Source organism: Suricata suricatta, chromosome 12 (genome assembly GCF_006229205.1).
Source record: "Suricata suricatta isolate VVHF042 chromosome 12, meerkat_22Aug2017_6uvM2_HiC, whole genome shotgun sequence".
Taxonomy (NCBI): Eukaryota; Metazoa; Chordata; class Mammalia; order Carnivora; family Herpestidae; genus Suricata; species Suricata suricatta.
The window spans coordinates 56,649,736-56,662,757 of record NC_043711.1 but is presented as its reverse complement, the minus strand read 5'-3'; the positions used below and the strand labels follow the sequence as shown (position 1 = coordinate 56,662,757).

Sequence of the window (13,022 nt, the reverse complement as noted above, 5' to 3'; positions counted from 1 at the left end):
AAGCGAGATTCCGTATGTGTCTGTTGGGGTAACTGGTGTCAGAGCTTGTCCCCGCGTGTGACCCGGTGTGCACGAACGCGCGGCTCTGGGGCCGGGGGTCACCATGTGAATGTGAGCGGCTGGACGATCTCCTCCACCTTCCTTTCGTTTTGAGCTTTGAGCTTTCCTCCCACCCGGGACTGTGCCTCGGCTGAGCTCTGCTGAGGCGCAGCGGCGTGCGGGACTCCGCGTGGCGGGACTTGGGGGTGGGTGTCAGGCCGTGGCGGCGCCCCTCACGCCCCCTTCCGCCGCGCAGGGACGCCGCCGCCCCCTCGGCCCGGATCCTAGCCTCCGCTGCCGGCCATGGAGGTGGCGCCCGAGCAGCCGCGCTGGATGGCGCACCCCGCCGTACTGAACGCGCAGCACCCTGACTCGCACCATCCGGGCCTGGCGCACAACTACATGGAGCCCGCGCAGTTGCTGCCCCCCGACGAGGTGGACGTCTTCTTCAACCACCTAGACTCGCAGGGCAACCCTTATTACGCCAACCCAGCCCACGCGCGGGCGCGCGTCTCCTACAGCCCCGCGCACGGTGAGCCCAAGGCCAGTGGGGGACTGGGAGCCCGGGCGCCGCGCGCCAGGCGCGGGAGGGGAGGAGGGCCAGGCCGCTGGCTTCCCGGATGTGAGATCCGCAGGAATCGAAGCCGCCGAAAAATTGGGGCGGGAAAGGTAGGGGCAGTAGCCTCTGAGGGCTTTTGCCCATTTCCAGCTGGCGCCGTGGGGGGTTCCCTCGAGGCCCTGGTCCAGTAGGGCTCCTTCTGTGCACTTGCCCTTCAGCTCCAGACTGACATTCTTGATTATTGCCGGTCGGGATATTATGTGTCTGGTTTTCTTTGGGAAGAAGGTCACTGCTAGTTGTTTTGTGAGTTGTGATCCCGTGTATCTGTCGTGGCGTGCCTCGGCCTCTCCGCACCCTGAGCCCTCTCCGTCCTTCCCCAGCCCGCCTGACCGGAGGCCAGATGTGTCGCCCACACTTGTTGCACAGCCCGGGATTACCCTGGCTCGACGGGGGTAAAGCAGCACTCTCCGCGGCTGCCGCGCACCACCACAATCCCTGGGCCGTGAACCCCTTCTCCAAGACACCGCTGCACCCCTCAGCTGCTGGAGGCCCCGGAGGCCCCCTCTCCGTGTACCCCGGGGCAGGGAGTGGGAGCGGGGGAGGCAGCGGGAGCTCCGTGGCCTCCCTCACCCCCACTGCAGCCCACTCTGGTTCCCACCTCTTCGGCTTCCCACCCACTCCGCCCAAGGAAGTGTCCCCGGACCCCAGTACCACCGGGGCTGCCTCCCCAGCCTCCTCTTCCGCCGGGGGTAGCGCAGCCCGAGGTGAAGACAAGGATGGCATCAAGTACCAGGTGTCACTGACCGACAGTATGAAGATGGAAAGCGGCAGTCCCCTGCGCCCAGGCCTGGCTGCCATGGGCACCCAGCCTGCCACACACCACCCCATTCCCACTTACCCCTCCTATGTGCCTGCTGCAGCCGCTGCTCATGACTACAGCAGCGGACTCTTTCACCCAGGAGGCTTCCTGGGTGGCCCTGCCTCCAGCTTCACCCCTAAGCAGCGCAGCAAGGCACGCTCCTGTTCAGGTAAAGCAGGTGCCAGGGAACTACTGGGAGAGGGGACGGTCTGTGCTTTTGTGGGGGGGGGGGGGGGGGCCTCTGATATGGGAGATGAGGCAATGTCAGTCTTCCAGAGCTGGGGATGGGTGATGTCTCTCTCTAATAGACCCCCCAACAGATGTTTGAGACCCTAGAATGGGGGAGAGGGAGCCCTAAAACTTTTGTCCTTTCCCTAACAATCCCTGGTTGTCCCCAAAGTTCATTTCCCTTCCCCCCCCATCACCCTCCCTTCCAAGGTTGGCCACTGCCAGACTGAACACCGACCGGGAATTCCCCCTTCCCTTCCCTGAATCTTAAGTGAACATTTGAGCAGCCTCTTGACGTGTGTGAGAGAATGCACTAGCAAGTGACAGCAAAGAGGCTATGTGTACGTGTTTTTGTGTGTGTGCAGCTGTGGGTTCATTGTAGCTGCCCCAGACCCTCAAGGAATCTGCTTCTCCAACTTGTCAGTCCAGATCTTGGGATTTCGATGTTTCCCAATTTCCAGGGGAGATTTCCCCCAAAGCAACATTCCCGGGACTTGTTCCTGCTCCCTGCCCCCTGGCATGTCCTTCACCCCTCCCCCCACCCACTCCAAGGCTGGAGCGAGGGGATGAAGCTGTAGGTGCCTTTGTCCCATTTGCTGGAGGAGATGGCTGGGGCCACGCTGGTCTGTCCAAGCATCTGGCCATAGGGCAGAAGCCAGAGCTGGTGCGGGGCTTTCGCTCCCTCCCAATCCTTTTAAGCCAAGGAAGAAGAAGATTTTTTTTTTAAACTGAGTCCAGGAACCTTTCCTTGCCCATATATATTGACAATTTAGCTTAAGCTACATGGGGAAAAATTTTCCCTTGCAACACGATGCCAAGGCTACTCTGCCTGACTGCCCCCACCGCCGCTGGCCCCCAGCTCAGCCCCACCTCAGGGTCCCTGTTCTCAGGCCAGTTACCTTGCCTCAAATTAGCCCTTTCTCCCAAGTTTGTTTTGCATTCTATTTGAATTCCAGATGGCCTTTTAGCAACAACAGCAAAACCCAAAACCACCACCACCGACAGAAGACCAAGGTCACTTAACCTACTTAGCTTCAAAACGAAAGGGCTTGGGAATTATTTTATTTTAAAGAACAAAACCTTGTATCTGAGTCTAGGGCTGGATTCTAGGGCCTCAGCAGAAGAGACAGCAGCTAAGGAGAAGGAAGGAAATTTCTGGCGAACAGAGAGGGTAGATTAGGGCAGAGGACTCGGAGCCAGAATCGGAAGGTGGCAGATGAAGTTGGGGAAAGGGAGAGAGACCGAAGAGGCAGAACTAGAAAGCGAGGCAGAGGCACCCAGGCCCGGCTTGGTCGAGCTGGGCAACTCCTGCCACCGCCCTGCAAAGTTTGCTGTAAATACCCTTTCATTGTCACACCCGGGAATCCCTGGGGCCCTGGCCCCACTCCTCCCTCCTGCCCCGCTTCTCTTCCTTCAAGAGAGGATTTTGAAGAGGGAGACTTGGCCTTTGAGCTACTCACTGAACTCCCCTCCTTTGGGGGGGAACCTCCTCCAGGTTCCTCTTCCTGCCCAGGGTTGGAGCTAAAAGTCACCCCCTGAAGCAGCCTGGCGGAGGCAGACTGCTGCCTGATTGGTGCTCGCCCACCCCTGCCTCTCTCCCGTGACCTTGTCCGTTCAGCGGGCCCCGTGTCTCTCCCTGTTCCCCTGCAGAAGGCCGGGAATGTGTCAACTGTGGGGCCACAGCCACCCCTCTCTGGCGGCGGGACGGCACCGGTCACTACCTGTGCAACGCTTGCGGGCTCTACCACAAGATGAATGGGCAGAACCGGCCACTCATCAAACCCAAGAGGAGACTGGTAGGCGCAGGGTGGCAGGTGGCTGGGGAGGGGGCTGGGGTGGGGGGTGCAGTGCCCTGGCACTAACCTGGACCAGAGCCGGCAGTTTACTTAAAAAATAATAGTAACACCATCAGACCCTTCAAATGCAGCTGCTTGGCCTCTTGAAATCCTTTTATTATTTAAATCACATGGGGTCACCCTTCTTTTAGGCCAGATTTCTTCAGGCCGGATTTCCCCCCTCTGCAGCCCATCAGGTACCCTCAGGCCCTGAGCTCAGGGATCCCCAAAGTTGACCATCCCAGGGCCCAACTCCTGTCCCCTGGCCTCCGTTTAACTCTCTTTAAAAATAGGGCCATGAAGTAATTTTCCTTGTAGCCCAGAACACAGTCTCCTCGCGCTTATTTAAATAAAACACACACTCACACCAACCACCAAAAAAACCTGCCCTTTATTATTTTTCCATGGAGTCACCTATACTGTGTATTTTCATTTGAGTGATTTAAAAAAATGCCCTTTCGGATCTCCTGCCGGAGTTTCCTATCCGGACATCTGCAGCCTGAAGATAAGGAAACTTCGCGTATCTGTTTCCGGACTCCGCGAGTTTTAGAGCCTCTCCTCGGCTCAGTCCTGCCTCTCGCTGGGCTGTTTTGAAATTTCTAATACCCTCCGCTCTGCAAATAATGCGTAAAATGCTAAGAATAATAAATATATTTTTTTTCAGGGCAAAGTGATTTACGAGGCTTAAATCGCTTGCCTCTTTGGGGGCCCCTTTTTCCCCCCACCTTGAGCCAGGGCTGGGTGAGGGCCCGGGTGGGGGTAGGGGTGGAGGATACGGTGTTGGCCCCTGAGTCAGAATTCCAGCTCCAGGCCGCTTACTCACCCTCACTTTCCCCGCCCCCCGAGGCCGCAGACCGGCAGGTCCCTCGCTGTCGATGTCGAAGTTGTCGCAGGAGCTCCGGCCTAGGGCTGTCCCAGCCTCTGCTGGTCTCATTCCCCTACCCTGGCCAGGGTCCTGTTGCTGTGGGGCTGGGCTGGTGGGTCCACAAGAGGAGATCTGTCTTCTGGAGTGAAAACTCTCTCCCTCTCTTGTCCAGAGGCTTCAGCTCCCTTTTCCAGAAACCAGGCACTCATTCCCAGGCGTCTCTGGCCTGCGTTCCCTGAGGGGATGCAGGGCTGGAGAAAGACGATGATTCCCCTTCCCCTCATTCCTGGGTGCAGGACAGGCCCGCATTGTGGTGATGGAAATGTTCAGGGTCTGCACAGCCCGCTGTGGTTGTGACTATGGATTCCTTGAAATGTGGCTGCGCGGTGGGGAACGAGTTTCTGATTTTATTAAACTGTAGTTCAGGTGAATCTAAACTAGCCCCGTTGGCTAGTGGTGCGCATATTGGACGGTGCAGCTCTAGGCTCCCTAAACACCTGCCGTCCCTGCCCTCGGTGGGGGCGAGGTCCACCTTCCCTGGCCTCAGACATGCTGTCACACCCAGGACAGGGGTGTGGGGATGCAGCTCCAGAGCCAGGCCCTCCCACTGAGGGCTGAGCCAGCCTTTTACCCCAAAGGGCCCTTCTCAGAATCTCAGTTTCCCCATTTATAGAGTTGTGGGGGGAGGCTAATTTTTCCTTTAGGCTCTGGTGCCCCGGTTGATTCTGATCTCAGGCTTCTGAGAGTTTTTTTATTCGAAGTTCTGCCATGGCTTCCGTCTTAGATTCTAAAATTCCACGGCTTCTGAGATGCTTGGGTTCTCCTGTGAGATTTCCCGCTCCTGGGCTAAGTTGGCAGGGCAGAAGGCAGGGGGGAGGGCGGGAGGGATGGGGAGAGAGGTCGAGGTGGGGCGTGGGAGCCCCGCCTGCTGACGCCGCCCCGCCCCCTGCCTCCAGTCGGCCGCCAGGAGAGCCGGCACCTGTTGTGCGAATTGTCAGACGACAACCACCACCTTATGGCGCCGAAACGCCAACGGGGACCCCGTCTGCAACGCCTGTGGCCTCTACTACAAGCTGCACAATGTGAGTCCCCTCCCTGCCCGCCCCTCCCCGGGGACCTGGGACCGCGGCTCTTTGTGCTGCCTGGCGCTTAGGGCCCCAGCCACAGTCTCCAGCGTGGCTTGGCTTGGGAGGCGGCAGCCGCCAGCCAGCCAGTCCCGAGTGCCAGAGGGCTTCCCATAACAGGGGGCAAGCCAGGGCGGCGGGTCCCACCCAGTGAAAAAGACCTTTCTTGAAAGTGGGGCAGGCTGGTGGGAAGACCACAGTGGGCAGAGGCGTTTGCAAGTGGGGTCCCCAGCCGAGCCCTGCCTTTTGGGCCATGGGGAAGGTGGGGGTGGGGTCTCTTCTGGGAAGGGAGCCAGACCCCGCCCCCCCTGAAGGCTTTGGGGTTGCCCCCCAGGTGAACAGGCCACTGACCATGAAGAAGGAAGGGATCCAGACTAGGAACCGGAAGATGTCCACCAAGTCCAAGAAGAACAAGAAAGGCACCGAGTGCTTTGAGGAGCTGTCCAAGTGTATGCAGGAGAAGGCCTCCCCCTTCAGCGCTGCTGCCCTGGCCGGACACATGACGCCCGTGGGCCACCTCCCCCCCTTCAGTCACTCGGGACACATCTTGCCCACCCCAACGCCCATCCACCCCTCTTCCAGTCTCTCCTTTGGCCACCCCCACCCATCCAGCATGGTGACCGCCATGGGCTAGGGACAGCCCCCCACAGACAGACGTACGGACGCCGAGGGGGGTGGCTGGTGGTGCAAGGCTGGGCACCCCGAGGCAGGGTGGGGGGGCACACCCGTAGCTGCCTGTCCTTCCCTGAAGACGGACGCCACTCCTGCCAGCCTGGCCACCTCTCCTTGGGGACGTGCCACTCTGCCATCTGCGGTCACTGTAAAGATCCTCACCTGGGCTGGGGCGCAGCCTTGGCCCTGCTTACCACCCAGGTGGGGTTTCCGTCATGGACGATTGTTTGGAGAGGAGAACGGACAACTTTATGAAGAGAAAGAGGAGGGAGGCAGGGGGACAAATGAACAACCCCATTTTTAGGAGGGGCAGGGCATAGGCAAAAATAATTTATTTTGCTCTTGTTTCTAACCGGGACCAGGAGACTCGGGGGTCCAAGCTGCCCCAATTTCCCGGGGCCTGTTTTTTTGTGCCAAGTGCTGCTCTGCCCGTCTGCTTGCTAGGGCTCCGCGGGCAGGTGAGCGGGGTCCCTGGGCCTGCGCCTTCCCCTCTGGCTTTCCTCTCTGAAACAGCCGGAGCTCAGGATGGGCTGAGCCGGGACAGCCAGGCCACCAACGGCCTGGTGGCCAGGCCTGGAGGGCAGAGACAATCATGGGCGGTCCTGCGTAGATTCCCAGGCCGGGGCTGGGTCACAGGAAGGAAACAACATTTTCTTGAGAGGGGAAATGTCTCCCAGATCGCTCCCCTGGCTCTGAGGCTGAAGCTGGTGTGACCCACGAGTCCCCTTAATGAGCCTGAGCCACAGCCTGACTCCTCTTGCCAGGCAGACCCCCTGTACATACATCCATTTTTCTGCTATAAGTCCCCAATCCCTCCTCCCCTCCCACTCTGAGACAAAAAAAAAAAAAATATATATATATATATATATATATATATACAAAAGACTGCATAAGCTTAACTCGCTGAGGAGTTACTTGTTTTATTTTTAAACTGATTTTGGGTCCAGTCAATTGTACGTTGCCACAGAAGTACTTGCTGTAGAAAGGAATAAAACCTACAAACCAAGGCTATAGCTTCGCAATTATTTTTGGAAAAGTTCTTGGATCCCACAGCCCTCGACGGCGGAGGGGGGTTGGTCAGGGGCCTGGGGCGGGGCCTTGGCTGCTCTTAGCCTCCAGGGACTGGCCTGGCAGGTGGCGGAGGCAGGAGTTGGGGGGTGGGTCCAGGGAGAGGCCACGACCCTGCTGGGATCCCTGGAGATGCCTGGGTTGTGCTCTGTTTTGCTGTGGCTGTCTGGATTCTTCCCAAGGTACAGCTGTACATAACCGTGTCCGAGCTTAGATTCTGTCTGCGGAGGTGGTGGGGTGCGGCGGCCGGCGAGGGCCGGCCCAGGAAGAGGATTGTGCTGATGTAGTCGACCAAGTGCAATATGGGCAGGCAATCGCTGCTGGGGGGCCCCCACGGCCAGAAGTAACTTATTTTGTGCTAGTGTCTGCATAGGAAAGAGAATCCGCAGGATTTTCTGTTTTTATGTTTTATTTCGCTTGTTTTATTTTGGATTAGTGAACTAAGTTATTGTTAATTATGTACAACATTTATATATTGTCTGTAAAGAAATTGTATGCTATCCTCCTATCCCTTTGAAGTGAATACTGTTAAGAATAATAAAATACTTTTTGTGAATGCCTCTGGCCGATCTTGTGGGCTCCTGGGCTGCTGAGTCCTGTGTGTGAAGGGCAGTGGTGAGACCTAACTGGTCCTATGGCCCAGTAATTTGGAGACAAGGGCTCCTGGAATAGGAGATGGGCTCCTGTTTTGCTGGGGTCTGAGATCCTGATCCCCCTCTGCTGCATTGCCCCTCATTGTCATCTCATTGGGGTTCCTGGTGGCTGGGTGGAGACTGGGGAGACACAGCGAGGCCATGAATTCTCTGGTCTTTGGCCTACACACCGATCCTTTTCCTGAGGCTCCTGTAGAATCCATCAAGGACTGACCCCACCCCTGTCCCCATCCACTTCCTCCCAGATGATCAGCTCTCGTTTCTGAGCTCTCTGGTCTTCGATATTCCTGTTCATCAACAAACCTGATCACCAATGTTTTTGATCACTGATGTCATTGATTGCTGCCATCCTCAACCAATGAGGCTGGCCGTTGGAGATAGCCACCATGACTGATATCCTTGGTCATAGCCACCATGACTGATATTCTTGGTCAGTGACATGTCTGATCATCAGAGTCTGTAACCATAGACATCTGATTACCAACAACGGGTCACCAGCACTCAATCACCAATATTTTATCAGTGCCTCTGACAGTGACATGTCTGGTCACTGAGAGCCACAGAATGTGATTTCCAGTGTGCTGGCCCCCAATGCACTCTGTCATCAATGTCCTTGTTCCTCAAGAAGCATGATCACCAAGGTCACTGATCCACATTTTTCTAATTGTTGATAGACCTGAGCACTCCCACATGTCTCCAGTGTCACCGATCACACTCTTTTCACCACCAGTGTCTCCTTAACAACGACTTTGGTCACTTGTCTTTGGTCACCAACATCTCTAACCAACAATGTGCCTGAAGACAAATGTCACTGATCATGGAATCGTCTTCTATCAAATTTTCTTGACAGTCGGTGTGGTCACCAGTGGCTCTGGGGCCCAACATCTCTAGCTACTTGGTACTAATCATCCAGCTTTCTAAATGGCCAGCATAAGGATTGTAGAGTCTCATCTTCCAAGACCCTGGTGACTGGCGTCCCTTATATCCTGATCGCAAGTAACACTGACTGCAACCCCCTGGGCATCAGTATCACTGGTGTCTCTGGTCACTAAATTCTCTTAACCATTGCTGCCTTTGGTTCCCAGTAGATCACTCACCACCAGGATCTCAAGGTCTCTAGCCCTTGAATGTGATCACTGATATCCCCTCTACAACCTGCCCTCAAGACTATGAGCACCAGATGCTTCCTTCACTAACATTCCTGTTGCTCACACTCTGAGTCCCCTATGTCCCAGAGCAGTGGTGAGAGATATATGCAACCAAGGGTCACGGTGATCGCCAAGACCTCTGAACACCACCTCTGATCCTCCGTGTGCAGCCACTACCTCTGATCATGTGCTTGAATGATGTCATCTCCTGTGACGCCACCATCTCTAATTACATTATTCTGTTCATACATCTCTGATGGATGACCTCTTTTGACCCTAGTCACCAACTCTGGTACCCTGAGCTCTCTGATGGCCAACCTTCTTGTCCCCTGGCAGCCTGATGTCTACGTGGGCCAGGGGGCCTCCTGTCATTCTTCCCATCCCAGACTGCTGGTGCTGGCTTGCTTGGGCCCTGGGAAGTGGTGGTCCTGTGGAGGCCAACATGTCTCCGTGAAGTCCCAGATGCCTCACCCCATCAGGATAGAGTGGAGGAGCATTCCTGGGACTCTGACTCAGGAGCCCTGTGCTCCTGCAATGACACCACCACCCTACACACATCCTTTTCCTGTAGAATAGAAACCTAGAACAGGCGGGAACTGGCCTGGTGCATAGCTGGATGTGCTCTTGCCTGCCTATCTGAATCCACAGTGGCCTTCTCAGCCCCTCCCCACCTCACAACATTCTGGCCTCCCCTCCCCCATCAGCTATAGCCACAGCAAGAGCAGAGATGGCCCTGCCCTTCTGTGCCCTGGCTCTGGACGGCAGGATTATGTGTCTATATGATCACGTACTCAAGTGTGTGCACATATGTGTGCCTACTGATCACCTCCTCCCCACCAGGCAGTGTAGTTGGCATGGGGGCACCACCGACAGAAATAAACAAGAATTCTTCCCATTGAGGAGCTTACCTTCTCAACAGTTAACCCATTAATGACTCTGCCTCTGGCAAATAATCCCATTGCCTGGTCCCAAATCCAGAGCCCAGAGCCAGAACCTGGAGTCCAGAGTTTTGAGTCCACAACCTGTACATCAGTACTCAAGAACCAGACCCAAAACAGAGCCTGTCTCCCCCCACCCCAAATCCAAAATTTAGAACTTGGAGCTCAGAATCCAGAACTTATATCCAAGAATGCTGAGACAGGGCCTTAGAACTTGAATCTCAGAATCCAGATCCCAGAACACGGAGCTGAGAATCTAGGGATCTGAGCATGAACCCCAAATCCACAACCTAGAGCGTGGGGCTTAGAACCCAGGGTGTAGTGCTGAGGATGTGGAGCCCAAGGCCTAGAATCTAGACCCCAGAGCTGGACCTGAAGACCAGAAGCCAAAGCCCAGAAGAACCACTGAAATCGACCAACCCCCCCCCCCTCGTTTCTCTATGATTACCGTGGTCTTCCTTCCTTCCTGCTGCCAACCTGTATTTTTGGAGCACCCAGTGCCAGAAGCAGCCAGCAAGAAATAAATAGATGACTGGACCCCCTCTCCCTGCAACATCAGGTACAAGAGAGCAGGGACCGTGTCTGTTTGTCACTCGTGTATCTCTGTTGTCTCCAATGGGCCTGCAGTAGGTCCTTCCCAAGTGTCCGTTGAATGGATTCATTCACTTCTCCCACATGTATATTGGCCCTGTTAGCTATTGGCGTTCTGGTGGGGACAAAACATACACATCTTGCCCCGATGAATCAGCTCTCTCTGGCTGCGGGGAAACTCACAGAGAGAAGGGGTTGTTTTTAACATCCAGCAGCCAGAGCTGGGGAGGACTGCGGCTGGAGGGATGGTGTCCAGTGAGCGGCCACCACAAGCGGGGGAGGTATGGTGGCTTTGGAGGCCCTAAGTCCAAGCCCCAGGCACTCCTGCCCCTACAGTTTCTGTTCCCTCTTCCATAAAATCATCAGTCCTAACAATGACTCCCGCTGCCCAGAGTCATTGTGCAGGTAAATAGTTTCGATTCTGTGGCCTCAAAGCTCCCGGGCAGGGCAGGGCAGGGCAGACAGGCCGGGCCAAATGTCGCAAGTGGCTGCCTTAGCAGGGAGATGGTGCTTTTATGATTCCGCAGGGGCCAGGCGCCAGGGTGCCTGGGGTGGGTTGGCCTTTGTTTCATCTGTTTGCACCCAGGTGGGGCTGGCTGGCTCAGGCCCCTTCCTCCCTTCCTTCTACAAAGACGCTTCCAGGCCTAGCTTCTTATTCCCATTTTCTGTAGTAAGAAACCAAGCCCCCTTTGAAATTAATTCATAGAGAACTTCTCCCTCCTTCTTCAAAAGTTCTTCCCTCTTCCTGGTGACCACCACTAGAAACGGTTAGTAGATGCTGCCCCAGGGGAAAGAGATTTGGGAGGAATGTCTGCCATCCACCTGCTGGAAGGGAAGAAAAATCCCCCAAGAGGCAAAGAAGGAGGCTAACACCCAGAGAGGAACTCCTGAGGTGGGCAGGCTGCCCCTAGTGAATTTATAGCTCCAGAAGGTAAATCAAAAGTGTGCATTCTTTTTTAAAGCGAAATGATAAAATAATTCCAAACTTCATCCATAAAAACTAACAAGGCCAGTACAAGTCAGAAAATTAGGGAAAATAAATAAAGCGAGGTATATGTGTAACACGTTCCAATATTAAACAAGATTCTGTGATCACCATCTTTTTTTTAAAGAATTTTTTAAAATTTATTTTTGAGAGAGAGAGAGAGAGAGAGAGAGAGAGAGAGAGTGAGCAGGGGAGGGGCAGAGAGAGGGAGACACAGAAGCGGAGGCAGGCTCCAGGCTCTGAGCCATCAGCACAGAGCCTGACAGGGGCTCCAACCCATGGACCGCGAGATCGTGACCTGAGCCGAAGTCAGCCAGGCGCCCTAGTCACAGTCTTTCACACCTTGTGGTTCTACCGTATGAATAAGGGGATCAGCGGCTCAGACTCCAGGAAGCCCGAAATAGATCCATCGGTTTACAAGACGGCAGCTGCTGAAGGGGAGAGGGTTATTCAAGCAGGTGGAGTTGGAACAGCTCACTGGTTAGCATCTCACTGAGTGAGCACCTAACTCCGAGATCTGAAACCAGCAGCATGGGCCTTCTCCAGCCAGCAGACGCATTTTGTTTTGGCTGCATGATGTTCTGCAAAAGCACACATGTGTTGCAGACAACTTTAAGTTGGGAGGGTCACTTAATGGGCGGAATGTCTGGTCCTGAGGGGTCTCATGTCTGCAGGGCCATTTTTGCAAGTTTCCCCTCAGAAAGCCCTGCATGTCTCCACTTGGTCCCTCATGCCCACACCTGCCTGGGTCTTGGAGGTGTTGTTTGAATCCTGAAATCATCACACGCATCCTATTATACACTCAAGATTTATTAAAGAATAATCTCAGGGCACCTGCGTGGCTCAATTGGTTAAGCGTCTTGATCTTGGCTCAGGTCACATCTCACAGTTTGTGAGTTTGAGCCTTGCACTGGGGCTCTGTGCTGACAGTGTGGAGCCTGCTTGGGATTCTCTCTTTCTCTATCTCTGCCCCTCCCCCATTTAGTGTGCACGTGTGCATGCACACACATGCTCACTCTCTCAAAATAAATGAATAGGCTTAAAAAAAAGAGCTTGAAACCAACCATTGCAACTTACTTGGATCATCCAGGTTGGTGCCCCCACAGATAACTTGGCAGAGGGACACCACCAACCCCAAGGTTAAGTTCAGTCTTTCTAGGAACCAAGAGAAGGACAAGGAAGTTGTTAAATAGGTAAGATGGGAAGGCTTCTGTAGCAGAGAGGGAGTGGTAAGATAATCTGGGATAGCACTTTTGAAATGAGCTCTGAGATAATTCCCGTTCTAAGACTTGACTGTTGAGGAATCATCCAAATACCTTTTGCAGGAAGCTCTGACATGAGATTCCCAAGACATTATTGTTTGTAAACCAGGAGACTGGATGCAGCCTAAAGACTCAACAAAAGGGCATGCATGAGGAAAGCAAGTACCCTAAAGAATTGAAAGCAGGAACTCAAACA

The 13,022-nt window shown here is 54.8% G+C and overlaps 1 protein-coding gene across 2 annotated transcripts in view; it reads left to right on the top strand.

The window, feature by feature from the left end:
- GATA2 (GATA binding protein 2) overlaps nucleotides 1-7,805 on the top strand; it is a 13,206-nt gene extending 5,401 nt beyond the window's left edge. For both annotated transcript variants that reach the window (XM_029917129.1, XM_029917128.1), the window contains exons 2-6: nucleotides 296-571; nucleotides 979-1,626; nucleotides 3,336-3,481; nucleotides 5,342-5,467; nucleotides 5,844-7,805. In XM_029917129.1, the coding sequence (XP_029772989.1) occupies nucleotides 343-571; nucleotides 979-1,626; nucleotides 3,336-3,481; nucleotides 5,342-5,467; nucleotides 5,844-6,143 (1,449 nt within the window). In that variant the 5' untranslated portion in view covers nucleotides 296-342 and the 3' untranslated portion in view covers nucleotides 6,144-7,805. The remainder of the gene's footprint in view (nucleotides 1-295; nucleotides 572-978; nucleotides 1,627-3,335; nucleotides 3,482-5,341; nucleotides 5,468-5,843) is intronic.
- The last annotated feature ends 5,217 nt before the right edge of the window (nucleotides 7,806-13,022 follow it).